At 41.5% G+C, this 21752-nt stretch overlaps 1 protein-coding gene and 1 long non-coding RNA gene across 2 annotated transcripts in view; one reads left to right on the forward strand and one right to left on the reverse strand.

Annotated features, from left to right (window-relative positions):
• The window catches only part of MTNR1A (melatonin receptor 1A), a 65955-nt gene extending 50819 nt beyond the window's left edge, over positions 1-15136 (forward strand). Inside the window, exon 2 of the mRNA XM_083630737.1 lies at positions 11282-15136. Coding sequence (XP_083486863.1) covers positions 11282-12150 — 869 coding nt within the window. The 3' untranslated portion in view covers positions 12151-15136. The remainder of the gene's footprint in view (positions 1-11281) is intronic.
• Positions 1-21752, reverse strand: part of LOC310770359 — a 63418-nt gene that overhangs the window by 12161 nt on the left and 29505 nt on the right. The window lies entirely within an intron of this gene.

Raw genomic sequence — 21752 nt, forward strand, 5'->3', positions numbered from 1 at the left:
TAAAATGTATATAAGCAAACAAATACCTGCAACATGAGTATTCACCAGTGTTTTTTTCCTTAAGTGTTTTCAGTCTAAGCTAGGCTTGTCACTTAAGTATAACAAAAGGAAAAAAAAAGAAAAAGAAAAAGGAGGACGATACGGAAGCTGAGGGCTAGCTCAGTCAGTAAAGCAAGAGACTTTTAATCTCAGGGTTGGGCGTTTGAGCCACATGTTGGGTGAAAGATTAGGTGATCCTCGTGGTCCCTTCCAACTCTTCAATTCTATGAGTCTATGAAAGTGTGTATCTAAATCAAATTGGCATAATTCTATGTTGGAAGCCGTGGAAGCCCTGTTGGACGTTCAGCTTCCAAAATAACGTTCGAAAACAGGAACAGTCACTTCCAGGTTTCGATCGTTCAGGAACCAAAATGTTCGATAACTAGGGTGTTTGAAAACCAAGGTACGACTGTACCTTGTTCACCCTTCTTAAGGTTTTCATCTTCAAACTGACCTTGATAGCTCCTCAAAAGGAGGACTGAAGACTGACAACCCTTCTCATAGTGAACTATCCTCTGTAAAGTAGGACACTTGGGCATCCCAGATGAAGCTTTGAGATCCATGTGATTTGTCCCTTCCAGAGACCAATACTTGCAATTATCCAACTCTACACATCCAAGTGCTGTTTCTATCCTCTGCTTAACCTGTTTAGGTTCTCTATAGCCTAATCTTTTGTGAAGAAAAAGCTGGTAATTTTGAGCCCTTATTCTGAATCAGCTAGCTGAATTGAGTTGATTTAATATTTGAATCCAACTTTTCCAACAACAAATATTGAGCTCAATAGCATTAAAAAATCCAAACAAAACATTGCAATCACTATAACCCAAACCTGTTGCAGTTCTTGGCAGCACAGCCTGCAAAAGCAGCAACTTTATATCTTTTAGGTTTTATTTTTTATGTCACAGTCATAGAACCAGTCCAGTTCCTGCTCCTAAGACCTATTGAATGGACTGGCCTTCATGCATTGTTCCTGGAAATGCTGCCAACTACTATGTGGAACCTGTTTTAGATTTGCATATCCTTAGGGATTGCTCTTTGAAATAAGTATTAAATCTTCACTGGTAACAAACATATTTACCAACAATGCAAACAAAGGAGAACCAGCATAAAAAGAGCATTGAAAGTTCCTGCCTCAGACAAATTGCTTTTGTCTTCCAAATAGAAATAGATGACTAGAATAAGCTACTGCAACATTCTCCATGTTCTTTAAAAGCAACAAACTATCAAATAGCAAAGACATGGTGAATTATCATTAAAATAATTTTAAAAAGCAGAGAACCACTGCATATTATGGCAACTGTGTCGAATCTACATTAAAGTGCTCCACAACTATTATCACGTGATGATGAGACTCCATTGTGGTGGCTCAATATGCAGTTGAGGCAATTTCCTCTACGCCACCACATAATTTTTAAGACTCTATGTGGTACATGGCGTGTATAGCCTGAAAAATTCGGTGGTGGCACACTAAGCGTCCGTATGATGGCCTAACATGTGCACTGTTAAGAAGCTGGTGTTTTACACAAAGATATATATGGGGAAAAACATTGTCCACTTACATCAGGGCTGGGAAATGCATGGCCCTTCTTGTTGAATTCCAACTTTCATCCGCCCAAGTCAACATGGCCAAGGACCAGAGATGATGGGAGTTGTTCCCCAGCAACATATAAAGTGCCACAGATTCCACAACCCTGATTTACATGGAGGAGACTGTCTTCCTAACCTAGAAGGCCACTCAAGCTGCTGCTGGAGAAATGTCTGATAAAATTCTGGATGGTTTCCTTTTCCTGAATCTTTATCGAGGAAGAATCTCATTGCCCCTCTGCTGTTATAAAGATGTTTAAAGATAAAATATTCTTGCAGCCCTGAGGCTATTACTGTGGAGGAGTCAAAGAGTGTTTGTTGAACTGAAGAAAAATAAAAGTACCTAGGAGACTAGCTGTCCATAAATCTTCTCCCCATTACCATCATATCAGATAGATGCCAACAAGAAATGCATTTATCAAATAATATTTGATGCCACATTGTTGTTATTATGTGCCCTTGGGTTACCTCCAGCACATTTAAAGTGGCTAAATGTCAGAATAATGCACTCACTGAGGTGAAACTCGCAGGGAGCATTATCTTATCCAGTTGTTTTCCATTTGATATCTTATGACCTGTGTTGTTTGAAGAGAAAATTGAGAGCACTAGGGCTCCAAAAGAGAAAACCCTCAGCAACGGATTCTGTGCTGAAGGAAATTGGAGGGTGTATATGTATGTTTGTGGAGTCCAATGGCCTTGATGGATGCCACAAAAAGGGCCTGGAGAAAAAACAACCACATCCTGTGTCCTTGAAATTAGCTATAAATGCAGTGGTATATTTTAAAATGCTCTTGCTTGTCATGACAACCTCCATAGCCATGTGCCAGAGAGCAGGCCAGCAGTGAATCACACCATTCAAATTTGGAGTTAACTCTTTTATTAGCACACTTGACTGTCAGGTCTAATGAGCACAGCAGCTCATCCATGGTAGGCCTTTTCCCATGAATGAGTTGCTGATGTTAAAAGTCCTCACCGCCCCACAGCCATCTAAGTCCCCTCCTCTCCAGGGCTTTTCCCAAGCAATTGGAGACTACACCTGGTGAAGTCTGTCGCTGCTCCACACATTTCAGCCCTCTTCTGGTTCTGGGAGATGGGGGGGAAAGGGAGCATGTCACAACAGAAGGAGGAGACATTCATGACTCTTTACTTACTCATCTCTGTCTCTTGGCCCCCTCCTCCCACTCTCCTGCTTCAGCTTCTGCCTCTAATTCTGGAGTTTTTTCTGCCTCAGACTCACCCAGAAAAAACTCACAGCTCTGGCCTAGCTACTTTCCCCACCTCAGCAGCTGCCACTTGAGGCAACTGCTTCACTCTGCCTCATGATAGGGCTGGACCTGGATCCTAGTGCTCAGTCTTATAGACCTGTTGCCTCAGCAGAGACAATTGGATCATTAGCCTACATTTTAAAAAATCCAATTCCATAATTGAACATTGATTCCAACACTTATAGAATTCATAGTTAAAACTTCACAGCGAAACTCTAGGCATATCTACTCAGAAGTAAGTTCCATTGAGTTCAACAGGGCTTCCCCCTAGATATGTGTCATTACAGCCTCAGGAAAATTAAAAATGAGATTGTAAGTGACATGTTGCGGATATAATGTCTCTGAGATGTATTTTACTTGCTTCCTTGTTTATGAACCTCTCTGACATTTTGCTATCCCATTTTAAAATGTTCTTCTGTCAGTGAGCTGTTCTTGCTTGATTGTAGGCACATCACCCCGTAGAACACCAGCCAGTTCACTGATTCATATCCATTATCAGGTGTCTTGTATGTGCAAATGAGCTATTAAACAAAGCAAGCCATAATGGGGAGTTGGTTCGATAGAGCTAAGCTGACAGCAATACTGTAAATCTCACAGAAACACACCAGACATTAAGGGATGGATACAAGAACTCCTATATTTGGCAGCTCACTAACAGACCCTATTTAACACACCGCAAAGGGAAAATAAATTTCAGAAAATCTAGAAAAGAACTGTTTGAGGAATCATACCCACTGCTCAATTCATCACCCTGAATGTGATATCATTATTTTCTCGGTGACTGTTTCTTTGTTGTATTTCAGCTATTTTCATACTCTGTATGTGCATTGTGGTTCGAGGACCCGACCCCCGCAATGTGAAATGAATATGCAAGGACACGTGATATAAGGTTAATGGGCAAGAAAAGGCCACAACTTTATTGATTACAGCAGTGAAAAGGTATTGGCTTAGACATTGGATGTCTAAAACAAGGGGGTTTATTCACCAGTAGGTGGAGCCTGTTGATGCTAATCCACCAAAGGCTCTCCCCTGATGTCACCGAGGGTCGTGCCATGGCCTCCCGCCAAGCAGGCATCGGACAGAGTACACGACTGCCAGATTCCTTTAACGGAATACCCAAAAATTGAAGGCATAGGCGATGGCCACACCTAGCCCTTCGACACACCACAACACATTATTCCAATGCCTAACCTACCCACCAATACCACAAAAGTTGTGACGATTGCTACGAGGTAGGCGAAAAAACCAAAAAGCCTAATGCCAAATGGAAAAATTCCTACCAGGCCCCCTGGACAACCAGGGCGACCAACCTAAGGTCCATAGCAAGGCCAATGAACTAAGACCCTGAGCTCAAAGGGAGTGGAGGGTGGGTGACTCGCGACGAGACGACGGAGAGAAGAATGAGGCCGAGGAGGAGCTGGCGCCGCAGCAAAAGGCTGCTGTAAAGGCCCTGGTTGGGTGCCTGCCGAGGGGCGTGGGCGCCAGCCAGGTGAGAGGAGGAGGCAGGTGGCTAACGCCCCCTGCTAGGGGCGGAGCTCGGGTTCCCGCCCACAACCACTCCCCTCTCTTCCAGGGAGGAGAGTCTTTGCTATATTTTATTCTATTTTGGTTTATTTAATTATTTATTATTAAAGGGAGGCAGCATCTTTGGTTGGCGGAGGCAAGAAGGGAAACTTTTGGAAGTTAAAATAACGTGTGAAAATTTGGAATATAACTAATGATGAATGAAAAAAACAGAAGCGAACAGTATAGACACAAGTTGTGTTATCACTTCGCATACCAAACCTTTCAACTGAGTCAGTTCACATGTTTAGCTTGTGAGGAATCTACTGGTGCACATGCGAAGCACCCGCATCTCAACTAGCACAGCAACAGCATGGAAGTTCACACAACCTCTTCCATGCATAGAAGGGACCTGTGGAGAGGGCTATGTGGCTGTGTGGACATGTGTTTAGCCCAGTCCTCGGCTGTGTTCTGATGCTATGCTTTCATAAGTTCTGCACATTTAATATACATGAGGAGTTATATGTGCATATAGAGTTCCTCCACTTGACCCTGGCCCAGTCAGGGTCTGTTGTCATACAGAGCAGCTGTATGCTCATACATTGGTATGCACAATTCTTCTCAGTGTGTATCCAACTCATGCACATCGAGGGAGCATTGCTGCAGTTGTGACAGTGGCAGAGAGGGAGGCCTGTGACTGTCTCTTTCTCTGTGTAGAGAGAGGTTGTGAAGCACTTTAGAATATCTATTGTGCAGTTGTTGTTTTTAATAGAGAAGCAGCTCCTACATTTATAACTAATTTCAAACAGCTCGGAAGATATGAATGCAGCCTTTAGGAAGCAAGTTGTACCTGGCCACACTGCCCTTGGGCTTAGATGGTGTGATGAGTTATGTTCAAATGATGTGTATTTCAAACAAAACATAACAAAATGCATTGCCAGTCGATAGTAGCAGGTGGAACTTTGGAACTATTGTCCCACATGTCACAATTACTTACAGATTTCAATTACATAAAAAGTTCAGACCTAGATTGTCTTCAATTTATACACAGAGTTAATTATCCCATATTTTTTCCTGTTGGTGCGTTCTTTCTATTTTTAGCTCCTTAAGTGGAGAATTTCCTTGTTGTTTTTCTGCTTTGTTAGATCTTCTTAAATAATAAAGCAGGTCTGGAGACTCTACATGTGTATCTAAAAAAAGGATGGTGAACTTAAAGCGAAGGTTCAGAGGGAGAACAACTGTGTTCTTACTGAATATTTAAAATGAAACTATCTTTAGCTGTCTATATATAGCCTTTTGGTTTATGTTCAAAGGCATTCTCCCCCTTGCATTTTTCTACTTGTATTTATTTTGAGAGACAAACTGGCTGATCCTGCTTTGCTTATTGAAGCAGGGGCAATGAAATTCATGGTTTGCTGCACACAGCCTTAACTAAAGGTGCACAGTGTATTTTGTGGCCACCACCAGCTCAGAGTTCGGTTGACTTCTATAGTCATTGACTCCATTGTCGTACTGCACTTACCATCAATAGGTTTCTCCTAAAGTTTAGCCAGAATTCACCCCCATGTAACTTTAACCCTTTAGATTTAATCTTGCTTTTCATGGTTGCAGAGAATAAATCTTTGCCCTCTTGGATGTGACAGCCCTTGCACATGTCCCTTCAGTTAACTCGTATCCAGGCTATGCATATCCAGTTCCATCAACGTTTTTTGGTAAGACAAATTTTCCATACCACTGACCACCGTATATAGAAAGCATTTTCAGAGCACTACGGACAGCAGTTTCTAATACAAGAAACTAGAGAGGTGTACAGATCATGCTAGCAACTATTGTTGTTATTAATAACAATCACAAGAACAATTAATATAGGCATTCGCACAGGCACGGTTGACTACTATCATGCATAATGATAGTAGTACTCTACTTCACAAAATCCACATGAAAATCTGTCAGGATAGAATTAGTCAAATTCTGATGCAGAACTGTGATTGACTGGGAATGGGTCTGTCTATTCCTGGTAGGGGGCTGGAAAGAGGGGTGCTTGGCAAGCAAATCTCGCCTTGCTGAACAATAGTAAAGGTAAAGGGACCCCTGACCATTAGGTCCAATCGTGACCGACTGTGGGGTTGCAGCACTCATCTCACTTTATTGGCCAAGGGAGCCGGTGTACAGCTTTCGGGTCATGTGGCCAGCATGACTAAGCCGCTTCTGGCAAACCAGAGCAGTGCATGGAAACGCCATTTACCTTCCCGCTGGAGCGGTACCTATTTATCTACTTGCACTTTGACGTGCTTTCGAACTGCTAAGTTGGCAGGAGCAGGGACCGAGCAACGGGAGCTCACCCTGTCGCAGGGATTTGAACTGCCTACCTTCTGATCGGCAAGTCCTAGGCTCTGTGGTTTAACCCACAGCTCCACCTGCAATGCAGGCTATTTTTCTCCAAGTTACAGAAGCAGTGAGTCTAGGATAGCCTAGTAACATCACTGAGGCAAAACCAATGCCATGATTTAGCTGATGGAAACCATTTTTTCATGGCTAGGAATGGTGGTAGTGGTTTTTGTCTGGGTAGTTCCAATGCTTACACAAGGGGATTGTTCCAGTGCTTACCTGATCTCTCAAGTCTTTCCTCTCCACTGTATAGAGAATTGCCTTGTTATATTGTGTGTGGATTATGGCTTTGTTTGAGTTGTGTTTAATAGGAATGATGATACAGTTAGCAGAATCACTTAATTAAAGCAAATGGACCCCAGAGAGGAATTCTGGCAACATTTCACAGAGCAAACTAAACAAAGCAGTATTTGACTTGAAGAGAAAGAAACAGAGGGGTTTAGTCTTTTAGGGGCAGGCCTTGTTGAGAACTGGGTTAGAATCAACTAAATATTCAGAGTAAAGCTCCCAGACACATACACAAGCACTCACAGCTACCTCACTAAGAATCATGCTACCTCCTTGGTTGCTAAGAAACACCTCCACCCCACCTCCTTTTGACCAGTTTGCTCACTGACAACCAGATTAACCCTTAAGCTGCAAACTGAATGATCCCTGAAGTTCCACTTCCAACAGATACATCAGTTATAAGATTTTTTGATATTTATGCAGTATCATCAAATGTACAGAATGCATTATTCAGTTATGCAAACAAGCACTGGCCTTACCCCTTGAGGGGTTACAAACTAAAACTGTCACTGAGGAAGAGAGCGAGGGAGGAATGCTGAAGATAATAATGTGAATGTGAGGAAACGTACCTTGTGCACCTTGACTTAGAACAATATGTTCACCTTGACTTAGAATAATATCAGATTTGTCCAATGGGAAATGGAAATATACTGCTCTTGAGTACTGGAACAATTGTACACTGAAACAGCAACCTTTTGAGAGTTCTTTAGGCTTTCCTATAAAGAAGTATTCACAAAGTAGGAGAAGTTTCTATGGAATAAAGCAAGGCTCTCAGCTTTTTCCAGTTCCCAAGCTGGGCATGGAGAACCTCTGTGCATACATTTAGTAGTGCACAAGATTTATTCACAAGCACTGTTGAATGCATGTAGGCGAGAACAGAATTGCAAGTGCATACTTTTCCAGGGATTCCAAAGCATGCCATGTTTTGTAAACTTGTCTATTACAGAATATCTACTATCTATCTTTATCTTTTGCTGTGAGTGGGGAAACACCTGAGGGAGTGTTTTTGTTGGACAAATGGCAGAAAAATAAAGCTATAATGTACTCTTCTTACTCAGCCTAACTGTGATCTTAAAGTATGGTGTGTATTATCTACCACATATTTTAGAAAGTTGTCTGTTTGCCTTGCATTTGGGTACCTTAAGATATCATAACCACATTTTTCATGGTGGATCTTGAGAACAAGGAGCAAGTTGTCCTCTATGGTTGGATGTAAGAAGGCAGACTGAACCTTTCACAACTTCACTGATTTCTTTGGTTTTTAGAATTCCTGAGCAATATAGGTATGAGGATGGGGTGTGTGTGTGTGTGTGTGTGTGTGTGTGTGAACATCACATGTTTTAAGCCGTACTGAGAACAAACACAATGTTGACTTCTTAGCATTAGATTTGTCACCATATTGGTGACAAAAATGAAAATCTACACAGCTGTGAAATTCTCAACACACTTCCAAAATGATTAGCTGAGATAAACTGAGAAAGACAAGAAACTATTCATCTTAAATATCATAACAGATTAAAGTTTACACAGCACACAGTACTTCAAATATCTGCCAGACTGCAATTACATTGTGCTGTTCGTCAGTGATTATTGAAGATATTGAAATGAGTGGTAATATATTGCCAGCAGTTCCTGGCATCTGAAGCCTTCACAAGGCACCAGAGAATTCAAAATGCATTTTAGCCCATAGTTTCTTCCAAACCTAACATTCTGGACCTTATTCAACTTAAGATGCAATATATTTTTCCCTAGGAAGAATGGTGGTCAACACTTTGCAAAATTACAAGAGTCTTTGTAGGAAAACGATCAGACGTGTGGCTTTGATTTAACTCATGTTTATAAAGTTTTCCCATAATTAGACTTGCATAATCAACTTCCTTTCCAACCCTAATATTTACTCCCAACAGCACACTAAATAAATCCTCAGCAAAGTCTCTAAAACCCAACACCTGCATGATTGTGCAGCATCTAATCCCTTTTTACTCAAGGGGACTCAAGGGGATCATGCTTTGCTCAAGACTGGTCTTTTATCAAATGGCACTCCCTGTAATCTGTTCACAATCCCAGTCTAACGTTTCAAAAAGAGAAGGAAGGGAATATCTTCAATGTGTACCAGTATATAAGGGTGGGCTGGGTTGGGGTGTGTGCAATGGGGTGTGTGGGGAGGACTCTTAGGATTCTAGGGATCTTGAATGTTGGGGTATCTCATGAGCAGCCCATCTGACCTCATTTTTAGCTTGATGGTCAGGCTTTAGCAGCTAGTCAAGTCTTGTTAGAAGGCTTTTGTCTGGAGCAGTCTGCCCTCAAGGCTATCTGGGTCCCTTCCTACATGACTGGCAAGTTCCACTTGTACCGTCTGCCAAGCAGTCACTCTGCTGCCCACTAACGTGACTGCTGTACAACTCTCCCAGCTGAGCAACAAAAATAGAGCCTTGTGAAAATTGCTAAATAATGTAACATGTAAGACCTATTTTTAGATGGGGAGATATGTTGGAAGACACGTGCTTGAATGCTTGAGTTTGAAGCCATTCACATTCTCTTGCAAGGCCACCTGCAGCACCAGATTTAATTTGTTAATCAGAAGTCAATCCCACAGGCCCCTGTCACATAATTAAAATTTAATATGCACATGGAATTTTTGATACAAGTCAGGTTTATATATAGAACCTGGATTCTAAAATAGGCATTCCACATCTGAGGGAGAGGATATCAACTGTAAAATGAATAAAACTTCCCTAGAGTAGGTGTGGAGTTCATACAGTGTTTCCTTATCTCTTCATGGCTGGAGTGCCATTTCAGAGGGTGAGCTGGTGCCCTGACCAAGCTCCAGTCATGCAGAGCTGTGTGCAACCAGCTGAGCCAGAGGCTGGCTGGCAATGTGGATACTGGGGGCCTTGCAATTGCTGACATCTCTCTGCATTGCATTGCTTTTCATTGGATGCACACCTGAGAGGGCAGTCCTTTGCATGCTTGCTCAGAAGTAAAGCCCATTATGTTCAGTGGAGCCTACTCCCGGGTTTAGATTGCATTCTGATATAACTAGCTATGCACAACTATGCACAACTAGTTAGGAATAGCTACTTGCAGCTAGAGATGAATTTTGGTGTGTGATAGAGACTGGCTGGTTGATGAAGAGTGGTGGGAGTTGCCTGTACAAGAGACCCTCCCCCTCACTTCCCTGTGATTTTTCTTCCTCATCCTACTACTGTGGATTTAGACACCAGCATAGAAAACACATCCTGTGAGGAAAGGTCAAAGGTATTGGATATGTTTAGCCTGGAGGAGTAAGGAAGACATGATAGCACCCTTCACATACCTGAAGGGCTGTCAATAGAAGAGGACAAGAACTTGTTTCCTACTGCATCAAAGTGCAGGGCTAGATCTAATGAGCTTAAATAAGGTTGAAGAGTCTTGTTGGTTGTCAGCATAGTTCAGTAATGGGACTAGTTACTTAGAGGGATGGTGTGGGTTCTCCCTTGCTTGGGTGTTTTCAAGCTGAAGTTGGTGCAGAAGCTCTAGAACTGGATTCCTTGCATTGAGCAGTGGGGTTGGCTAGATGGCCTACAAGACTGCTTCTAGCAATATGATTCTCTGGTTCTATAAACTTCTTCTATTCTTAGAAATTGAACATCTCAGGCTGGATCTACACATATATCAGAACAGGGTGGTACAAATATTTTATGACTTCAGACCTGTAGTTGTTGGCAGGGCAGAGCAGACAGTGTGCCATAGCTAACCTGACATTGGTTGCCAGTTACCAAGAGGGAGGGGGCAAAGTGGTGGGGAATGTGGTATGGTCATGGTGGCTTCAGACTGCAGCAAAGGTGGTGGTGAGGATTTTTTTAATGTACTTCTTTGTAAAAACAACCACATCCAAAAAGTAAAAGGAAGAAACACCCAATTCCTTGCAAATAGCAAACTAGCACAGCAAGAAGCGAACTATTCCCCCCCCCCCCCCGGTGAGTTTATAATATATGGGAACATTCAGAATGATACCCCACCCTCTCACCTGCAGTCCAAAGTGGAACAGCCCACTGTATCCCTTTCAGATTTTAACATCTCGCTTAGCTATGTATGTAGGCAATGTGTTGTTTCTGTCGTGTGCAAAAGCTGTTAGATAGATGTATGAAGTTGGGAGGTCAACTGGAATGTGCTTTGGTTAAAACAAACCCTACTGTTGTTAATTTATCTATTTCTGTATGCTTCATTTTCAGGCAATGTCTTCGTTGTCAGCCTAGCCATTGCTGACCTGGTTGTGGCAATCTACCCATACCCTCTGGTCCTGACATCTATCTTTCACAATGGATGGAACCTGGGATACATCCACTGCCAGATCAGTGGATTTCTTATGGGCCTGAGTGTTATTGGATCCATATTCAACATTACTGGAATTGCAATTAACCGATATTGCTACATCTGCCACAGCCTCAAGTATGACAAGCTGTACAGCGACAAGAACTCTTTGTGCTACGTCATCCTTATTTGGGTCCTAACATTTGTTGCCATTGTGCCCAATCTTTTTGTTGGGTCGCTTCAGTATGATGCCAGGATCTTCTCATGCACCTTCTCCCAGTCGGTGAGCTCAGCGTACACAATAGCTGTTGTGTTTTTCCATTTCATGCTCCCAATAGCCATAGTTACATTTTGCTACTTGAGGATATGGATCCTGGTCATTCAGGTACGGAGGAGAGTTAAACCCGACAACAAACCCAAACTAAAGCCACATGACTTTAGGAACTTTGTCACCATGTTTGTGGTGTTTGTACTCTTTGCCGTCTGCTGGGCTCCTTTGAATTTTATAGGCCTTGCAGTGGCTGTCAACCCAGAAACAATAATTCCCCGAATTCCAGAGTGGTTGTTTGTTTCCAGTTACTACATGGCATACTTCAACAGCTGCCTTAATGCTATCATCTATGGACTTTTGAACCAGAATTTTAGACGAGAATACAAACGAATTATTGTGACAATTTGTACAGCAAGAGTTTTCTTCCAGGACAGCTCAAATGATGCAGTCGACAGGATGAAAAGCAAGCCCTCGCCACTGATCACAAACAACAATTTAGTCAAGGTTGACTCGGTGTGAAAAGAGAAACCTTGTTAACTGACAATTTATAGACACTCTGATGTACTCAAATGTCAAATCTGTTAGCCTCATGGTTCAAGCTCTGCAATGAGACACTGGTCCTCTAATGTACAATTGCACTCAGATGAGATTATATGTATAGTATTTTTGAGCCAAAGTAACAGTTTTTAAGGTAAAGTTCCTCCTATTGCACTACATGCTATGTTTCAATACAATGGACATGATCCAGCCAAAGTTAAGCACCTCAGACCCATCAATGCCAGAGGGATAGTTAAGCATGCAATTAATATCTGAAATTATTGGGGCTCATGTATTCTTTTCCTTCAGTTGAGTAATTCCTAGTGATTCGCTGATACACAACTGTAGGCTATTATGGAATTAAAGAGCAAATCATTGTAAATCTTTTGTTTAATTTAACTAAGCACTAGAGATGGATTGGAACTAACAAAGATATGTTACTTGGATTTTTAAAAAACAAACAAACAAACCAAGCACCACCCCAATCTTCGTAAACTATAATCTAATGCTGCAAAGCATAAGCATAAGTACATGTAACTAGAAATAATAATTTTTTAAAAGATACAAGGAACTGCTGGTAAATTATCAGAGTATATACATCGCTAAACTACAGGATGACAAGTTGTTGAAAAGAGTTCTGTATGACAGGGAAACTTAATTTGATGGAGGAACAAAGCCTCCAGAACTACTCAGGTGTGTGTATGTGTGTATAATCCGGACAATGAGCACCAAGGATGAAAGGCCTTTCAGCCCCCACCCCCGCTGCTGATAAGGAATGATGGTGAGGCAGGCGGGTCACTGAGTCTCACTTCAAAGAAGAAACTGAGGAGCATCTTCTCGGTCATAATATGGCTGGTGCCTGTTCAAATGATCTTTTGAAGTATTGAGATTAGAGAGATGCATACTAAATTGCATTCCTGTGCTATAAAACCTAGAGGACAATCAAAAGACTAAATGAGCGTACATGGATGAAAAACCTAATGTTTTCAATTTAGCATCTTGCAATATTTCCAAACCTAAAAATACTCCTAACAGAAGGGGTAGAATATGAAAGAGAGTGCTGTTGCCCTTGCGTCCTGGTTGCAGGTGTCACAGAGGAATCTGGTTGGCCACTGTGAATACAGGATGCTGGGCTAAATGGGTCTTTGGTTCAGATCCAGCAGGGCTTTTCTTGTGTTCTTAAGACTTGCCTCTTCCTTTCATCAATGAACCTCTCTTTTATCAAAGTGCCAGAAACTGGCAATAATCTGTTAGCGTACCTCGATGTTCCATATAGCACCTGTCGATATCAGCCTGGAGGGAAACAGAAATTTCTGGGAAAGCATAAACCTGTGATCATCATCATTTGTAATTTGCATGGCAAAATAACCAAACAAAAATGACTCCTAAGAAACTAGTGGGAGCTTTTCTTGCAATGCAAACTGCAGGCAGAAGGACCTTGATCCAGATACAGACAGCAGTAGGTGAGAAAGGGTTAAATCCCATGCTACGGTCTAGATTGGGGCCTCCATGCTGACAAGTGGTGTATTTGTTTGGGGGAGCTGCATTCAGGGCAGAACTGTGCGGTTCAGGTTACATGCAATTTGTCCCTTCGTCACCCACTAACCTGTATCTTCAAGCATGGTCCATGATGCTGCATAGAAGTTCAAACCATCTCTTAAGTCAAGAGGGGTGGGGGAATAGTTTGATTTTTTTTAATTGTAAGTTATAATTGTAAAGTATAGCTAAACGGATTTATCAAATCACTTCTATATACTATATTCTCAAATATTTTGTTTCCATCACTAGATACAATGCCTTTTCAAGCACTAAATATTCATCGTACTCTATAGAGCTCGGTAAGATCTAGGCATACGATCAAAAAAATATCTATTTCCTGAGGCATAATATTACTGTGCAATTTAATGTAGCTCATGCGGCAAATGAATATACGTTCGTACATACTTGAAACTGCCACGTGCAACAAAATAGGTGTTTTTATCTTAAAAACAAGAGCCTTGTGTGTTGTTCTTAGCTCACTTTAAGTCTGCAACAAGAATTAACAGCAACTTTTCTAGGTAAGAACAAGCTGGTCAATGCTTTTCTCAAGGCACTTGACTCACCATTGTTTACACTCAAACCATTCTTGCCAATCAAACCACTGTGTAAATAGTCAGTGCTCTCCTATTGTGACATCATGTGGTATGATTGACCAAGTAAATTCTAGATCACAGCTTCCTCCAGTGTGATTCCATCCTTAGAGGATGTTTTGTTGTGTATTGACATTGCTTTGTATGTAGTGATATCAGAACAATAAGGTGGCCAGACCATCTGATTTTAATCATATAAGACAAATACACTATTTAAATTCTTTCAAAACTCTTGCCTTACTTAAACAATATTATGATTAATAATATAGTAATGTTTTATGATGCATCTGACAAAGTAGCATAAATGTAGTTTCAGTAGCCTAGTTAGTATTAAGTATTTAGCTCTTTTCTGAAGAGCTGGTTTCTTTTTCATTTCCCCTGTACAAACTGGTAGTTCAAATTGAAAATGAAAATGTACATGCCCTAAAATAATTGCTAGGAGTAATCAGTGTAGGTTATTGGAGGAATTAACAGTTTTGTTTTGTCCCTTTATATTTTGTCGGAAGCCACACAGAGTGGTTGAGGTAATCCAGTCAGATGGGCGAGGTATAAGAAACAAATTATTATTAATGTCTACCCAGAAGTAAGTCCCATTGAGTTCAATGGAACTTGCTCCCAGATAAAGAAGTATAGAATGGCAGCCTAAAATATGTATTTATTATAATTCTGAAAATATTGTTTGCTATGCCAAAGGACTATATTTTGGGGGAAAGGTCAGTTATTAAAATGGTTAGCATTTTAAATCTGGTATTTTAAAATATTTGTATTAAATATGAATTCACAGAAAATATGCATGTTGGTGATGTTAACAACCTGCTAAATATAGCAATAATTTTAAAGACATATTCTGTTTTCTTTGCTTGGTTGTGTGTTTAAAAATGCCTCCAAATTAATGCATATGACCTGCTGAATGGAATCTTTAAAAATGTTTTTCCTAACTTCTTTTAAACTACTTTCCCATTTGAAGGTTTATTTTTTCATTAAAAAAAAGCAATACATTAATGAACACTTCATTAACCATTCATTTCACCACAATTCTTCTCATACATATTATTTTTACTGAGTGACCAGAGATGAAACTTATTGCAAGTGTTGTACACAATATATTACAAATTATGTGTTGGCTTTCTGAACATGTTTTAAACTTGGCTTATGTTTTTTGTGAGTGTCATTGTAAACACAGGAAGGAATCTACCAGGCCTTTAACACATCCCCCTTCCTGAGTTCAACATATACTTGAAATGGGAACTGTTAAGTTGTGGGTGAACATATCAGACGACACAGCGATTCTTCAAACAGCTCTTGTTTATTCACAGGCCAGAACAGAACTGAACTGAAGGGTTCAGTCAGCCTGCTTATATAGAGCTCCAGTACCACGTAACTGTAACAACTTTCTAAAACTATCCAATCACTGAACGTCACTTTCGATCCCTTATTTGCATAACTATCTACAGTATCCCCCTGCTGGCCCAGGGTGAGAACTTTAGTACATAACAGGAACCAAGAACTCACACTTAAATCTGAGTACAAATGAACTCTAAATGGCACAAATCATTTGGCTACACTGACTGGCAGCAGTTCTCTGGGGTTTCAGATAGGGAGTATATTCCCTATCCTGGCTGGAGTTGTCAGGGTTTGAACCTGGTATCGTCTGCATGAAAGCATGTGTTCTGCCCCTTCCCCTGAAGGTCTACTGTTTCCTTTGGTGCACTTGAAACTTCTCTTTCTCCAAGTAACCCAACAAATCCACAAATGGGTTCAAGAGGATTGTATACCCATTATTGAACTTTGCAACAAACAATACAATCCTAACCATGTCTACTCAAAAGTAGGTGCCACTGAATTAACTGGGGCCTACTCCCAGGTAGGTGGTGCTATGACTGGATGCTCAAGCTGCAATCTAATAACACTTGGGTGTAAGTCCCATTGAACTTAATGAATACACTTGTACAGGATTAAACTCAAGATCTACCCCAATATCTGATTACTTTCGAGCATGGCCACTATGGAGGTAAACACATTCCTCTCTCTCCACAACTCTTCTAACATTTAGTAGAACGTTAATATACTGTAATGCATTTCTACCATGGCGTTATACCCTTGTGTCATCACTGATAGTGAAACAAGAGGGGATGACTTCCAAACCTTTGCTCATATCTCCTGATTCCCTGCCCCCATTTCATTCCTCATCATGGTTCTTTATCCCAGCTATTTGTACAAATAGACAGCAGCTTTGGAATAATATAAAACTTTCGAAACACACACAGCTCCTGCAGACCAATGCAATAACTCCCTTTTCAGTGGTAAGACATGAAAAGAAATGTTAATTAATTCCTACCCTTTTGAATTCAAATGCCCGTGTCAGATTGCATTTTACAAACCGCACCAAACACTAGCACCCAAAGCCAACTTATTTGGCAATAAGCCAGACACATTTATGGCATTTCCTCTGGGACACTGTTTTAAATTCTGTAGGATCAAAAGTTATCCTACCCATAGGTGACCTTTCTTAATAACATGGAAACATGAGTGGTGGTGGTTGATGTGCCTAACTTTGCAAACGAGAGAGTTTGAAATGATGAGCTTATGTCTTGTAGTTAACCTTGGATTGGTGAAGTATTCTGAGCCTGTTTAGGACAATTAGAAACACAAGTGTTATGAAGCTCCAACAAACCCGCTAAAAATGCTTCTTTCTTCTTCTTGCAAGGTGTGTCCATATGCTTCCTGTTCTGCACAATTGCATTTAACCATAAATACAGCACATGCCACTGGGAAAGGAAGGCGTTTTGGGATGGGGGGAGAACTCATCCCTGACACCAGCACACACTGTTCAAGAAAAGCACATGGTATGGTTCCCCTAGGACTTTCCCTCTTCTGGCTGCAGGGTTGACTACATATTGGAGCACTCCATGCTGTGTTCTTAAAGCACCCGACCTCCTGTATCAGCATTGCACTTGCAGGGAGTATCTGAGATGGGCATGCATGAAAACATTGCATGGCTCACCTGCTACCTGAACCGATACACTCCTCCTAGGAAGGTGTTTCTCCTATATGTATTAATTGGTTCTGAGTGACCGAAGTTGACATGTCTTAGGGGGTTTCAAGATCCAGGGCTTTTATTAAGAGCCAGGACAGCCTACACCTGACATGTGTGAACCCCAAGGGGTCTTGCGCTAGTCCAAGTACTCACTGCTGGTAGTTCAAACACATATTTGAGATGCTATGAATATCTAGTTTCAGTTCACAGCTTTGTTGATGTGTCTGTTTGGGTGTGTATGTGTGTGTAAAATGTCTCTACTTTTGCATGGATGGCACACTGTACCAAAGTTACACCCACATGAAATGAACTCCAGATCAGAAAAGCTTCCAAAGAGCACTGGAGCATTCTGAATGACTCCAAACGCATTCCGCTCCCATTTCCTCCGTTTGCACTCAGTATGCTCTTATCAGGTTTCCTCGCTCGTTAGCTGAGCACAGCAGGCATTGAGCTGGCGCTATTATAATGGGTCAGGGCGTCCAGGAAACCACCTTTGACTTTGTCATGATATTCAGCGTGGTGAAGTCATAGCTTGCTGATTCAAGATGCCCTACAGCAGGAGGTAATTGTGAGGGTTGCTGCTTTTCATTTTGGCATGTGAGATGTTCCATGATGGCTCCTTTTAAGGGAGTGCATATTTTAATATATAAAGAACAAATAGCAACAAGGACTCATCACAGCAACGCTCAAATGCTGCCCGGAACGTCTGTAACATGTTTGAAAGTAGCCTCATCTATGCATTATTACTATTATTAATTGCCCACACTTCACCCCAAGGGTGGGTTGCAACAATTAAAACATAGCATTAAAAGCAGTTTAAAGCAAATTACAAGCACAACAGAAGGAGGGTCCTGAAACTCTACACCACAAGTGTCAAAAGCCAGGGTACATAGATGTGTCTTCAACATTCACCAGAAACTGTATAATGAAGGAGCCAGGCGTGACTCTAAGTTTTGCCCAAGTTTTTAAATGTTTTCCCTCCCAGTGTTTCTAAGGAGAGAAAAGGAGATGGAAAGGTTTAGCCACACTCCTGAATGTCTCTAAATATTCCTTGCCTGCCCTGTCCCTTATCTGCCCTGAAACAACCTCTTTTTCACCATACCAGCACTGGAGCTTTGGCAGCAGTGGAGTAGGAGAGTGCAATATCGGATCTCCCTCTCCAACATCAGAGTGGAACAGAAGAGCTATCCTATAGCCTCTGAGATGGCCTCTGAGGAACCATACCATTGCAGCATTAATGAATTTTATCCCCAAGTATCAATCTTGAGTGCCTTTTAGTTCATACTTTGAGCCAAGAAGCAGATCATGAGATTCAGAGAACTGAGACATTTGAAGGATAATTTCTTTCTGAGCCACATATTTGTCTGGGAGATAAGGATCAATGGCATTTGCATTGGAATTTACAGAAGTTGAATTTCTCAAGCATCTCTGTTAGGAACTTGGCGCTGAGGATTTATTTTCAGCCTAGAGTTCAGCAAAATTTATGAACTAGTGAAACACTCCCCTTTCTAAGCCAAAAGAGTCACATGAGGGTAATTAGTCATCTGAGGAGTGTAATGAGTCTGAATTACACCATTAGTTTATTGTGAGAGCTTACCACTTAGCTACTCAACACCACCATGAAACTAGAAATTCAGTAACGAGATAAATACTGGCAAGTCAGAAGAGGTGATAAATTTCAAGACAACAAGGAGAGCAACATGAGCCAAGAATATGAAGCAGGAAGATTTGCGTCTCCACCCAGACACTCTCAGGATGCAAAAAAAAGAAGTCTAACTTCAAAACATTCAACTATGTAGTGTTCATCAATCATCTCCGTGTTTAGCACAGCATCTGTTACTCCTTCCTTTTTTTACTTAGCATTTTCAAACAATTTATTGTGGGCCCCAGCAGAGTGAACAAATCAGAAATTTGTCAGACAAATCAGTTGCCTGCTGTGTAAATTGCACTGAGTTATGCGAGCACAAGGGCTAAATAGGATCTCTACAAAAATGAATATAGCACATTGCGAAAAACTGTTCTTGCACATTTACACCCATGAAACAGAGTGCTACGCTTGTTTTAGATGCCTTGCTTAGATTCAGGACATATAATTCTTAGACATTCAAAACAATGCTGGAATGTAATAGCAGTGTGTTAATGGACAATTTTGTCATGCCTCTCTCTATATGCCCCTCCCTCTCTACATCTGCACCTGTATACTGATGGGCTTCAATCCTATACCCACTTACATTGAAGAAATCCACTGTGATAGATAAGTGATGCTCTCTTAACTACTCTGAAATCTTGCTTTCAGGGAAGAGAAAATGCTGACATTGTCAGTTTAACAACTAATGGCTTCTATTTGCCTCAGGATTCCAGAGACCCAAGATTAATATGGCCCCATGAGCTCTTTGTTTAAGGAAATAAAACTTCAGATTGGATTTTGTGGAATGTGTTCTCTCACTCTAATTCTGAGATGATGCAAACAATACACAATCAGTAACATTACATTTATGGGATGGTTTTACAATGCAGTCCATTTACACCTGCTGGAGAACAGTGTGATATTGATTTGCAGTGGATCTTGTGCATGTCTGCTCATGAAGTTAGGTCCTCCTTCATGAGTTAACTTGCACGAAGGGGAAAAGAATGTACAAAGGGCTTCTGGAGCTGCATATCTGGCCCCATCTCTGGTGTCCCATGACTCCACCCAGCCTTGGACATCTAATGCTAAGAAGCCTTTGCACATTGACCTCTATGCACATAGCCTTCCTCAACTTCTGGAATTTTCCAAACTCCTTTTCTATAGACTTTTGTCCTTCATGTGGGTATTATGCCAAAGGCCAAAAACTCCTAGAAGATGGAAATATTCTAGAATGGTTCCTGAATATTGTCCTTTCTGGTGTTAGACTTGGGCCTTCTGGCGGTTCCCTCATTGCGTGAAGCGAGGTTACAGGGAACCAGACAGAGGGCCTTCTCGGTAGTGGCGCCCGCCCTGTGGAATGCCCTACCTTCAGATGTGAAGAAAATAAGCAGCTATCCTATCTTTAAAAGACATCTGAAGGCAGCCCTGTTTAGGGAAGTTTTTAATATTTAATGCTGTATTGTTTTTAGCACTCAATTGGGAGCCACCCAGAGTGGCTGGGGAAACTCAGCCAGATGGGTGGGGTATAAATAATAAATTATTATTATTATTGTGCCCATTTATTCTCTTGGCTGGTGACTGACCTGTTTGTTCTGTGTAAAATGCAGATGGGTATTTGCTGGAGGACAATGGCCTATATCCCACTCCAGAAATATGATACTATATCCAGTTGGGGAAAACGGCAAATATTAATTAGCTTTTCCATACCAGAAAGTTTTTTGTTACCACCCACAGTGCTTGGGGTCTGATCACTGTAATTATAATTCATACACCAAAGCTGGGATGCAATTTTCACTGTTTAGATGTGTGCGCACGCTCACATTTCATTTCCTCTGAACTCACTGCTTCCACCCTGATGCCGTCCACTGCAAACTCACACATGTGTGTTAACATATCCCTGCCAACTAAGGATAACATTTAAAACTCCCAGTGAAGGGTACTGTAGTCCACAAAAGGTTGTGCTATAATGTACATGTTACAGAGTGATCCAAACCCCAACTCACTGCACGGGGGGGGGGGGGATTTTGGAAGAAGTGAAGGTGAAGCTGTATTGGGCTCTCTAGTGGGAAGGCTCTGCTAGCATGGAGGGCCTGCTGCTGTGGAAATCCCCATTCTGCCCAATGAAATCCCTAATGGGCAAAGCTGGTGGTGGTGTTAGGTAGCCTAAAGCCCTGAAGTGGGGCATTTGGGAGACAGGAAGGGATGAAGCTGTGGTGGTGAAAGATACTGGATTAGCCCAGTGAGCTGAAAGTTAGGGAGGGGGAACCCAATCTTGTCTCCTTTGACCTGGGGGGGGGGCAAGTGGTGGTGCTGTGAGTGTGGCAATAGCTGTGCGATTTCGCTAAGCTTCCCTGCTTTCCAGGTTAGGATTGCATCTTTAGTCCTTTGAGGTACTTCATACCTTATTGTTATGCAGAAGCAGACTAAGACAGCCTTCAGACATCCTTTTCATCTTGCACTCATGGTAATCTATGCTCGTGATGGTATTGGGGCAGTTTTAATATTGTTGGCAATTGCAAAAATTTCAGGGCAGATGCATCCTTTCATTTCCAACAAGCGCATGTCCCTTAACTTCCTGCTGAAGTGTGGTAACCTTTTATACCACAAACATTCTGAGTCGTTGCTGTTTTAATCCCACTTCTGCTGCATTATAGTGCAAGAGTGCCCCGTCCCACAGAAATAATGTAGATCAACACTGGGGAAACATTGCAGAACAACTAATAAACTGGAATGATGTGTGGGCAGTCCAGTGTCAATCCACCACTAATGCACTATTATTATGGCAATGACA

The sequence above is a fragment of the Podarcis filfolensis genome (assembly GCF_964270895.1).
Source record: "Podarcis filfolensis genome assembly, chromosome: 9".
Taxonomy (NCBI): domain Eukaryota; kingdom Metazoa; phylum Chordata; class Lepidosauria; order Squamata; family Lacertidae; genus Podarcis; species Podarcis filfolensis.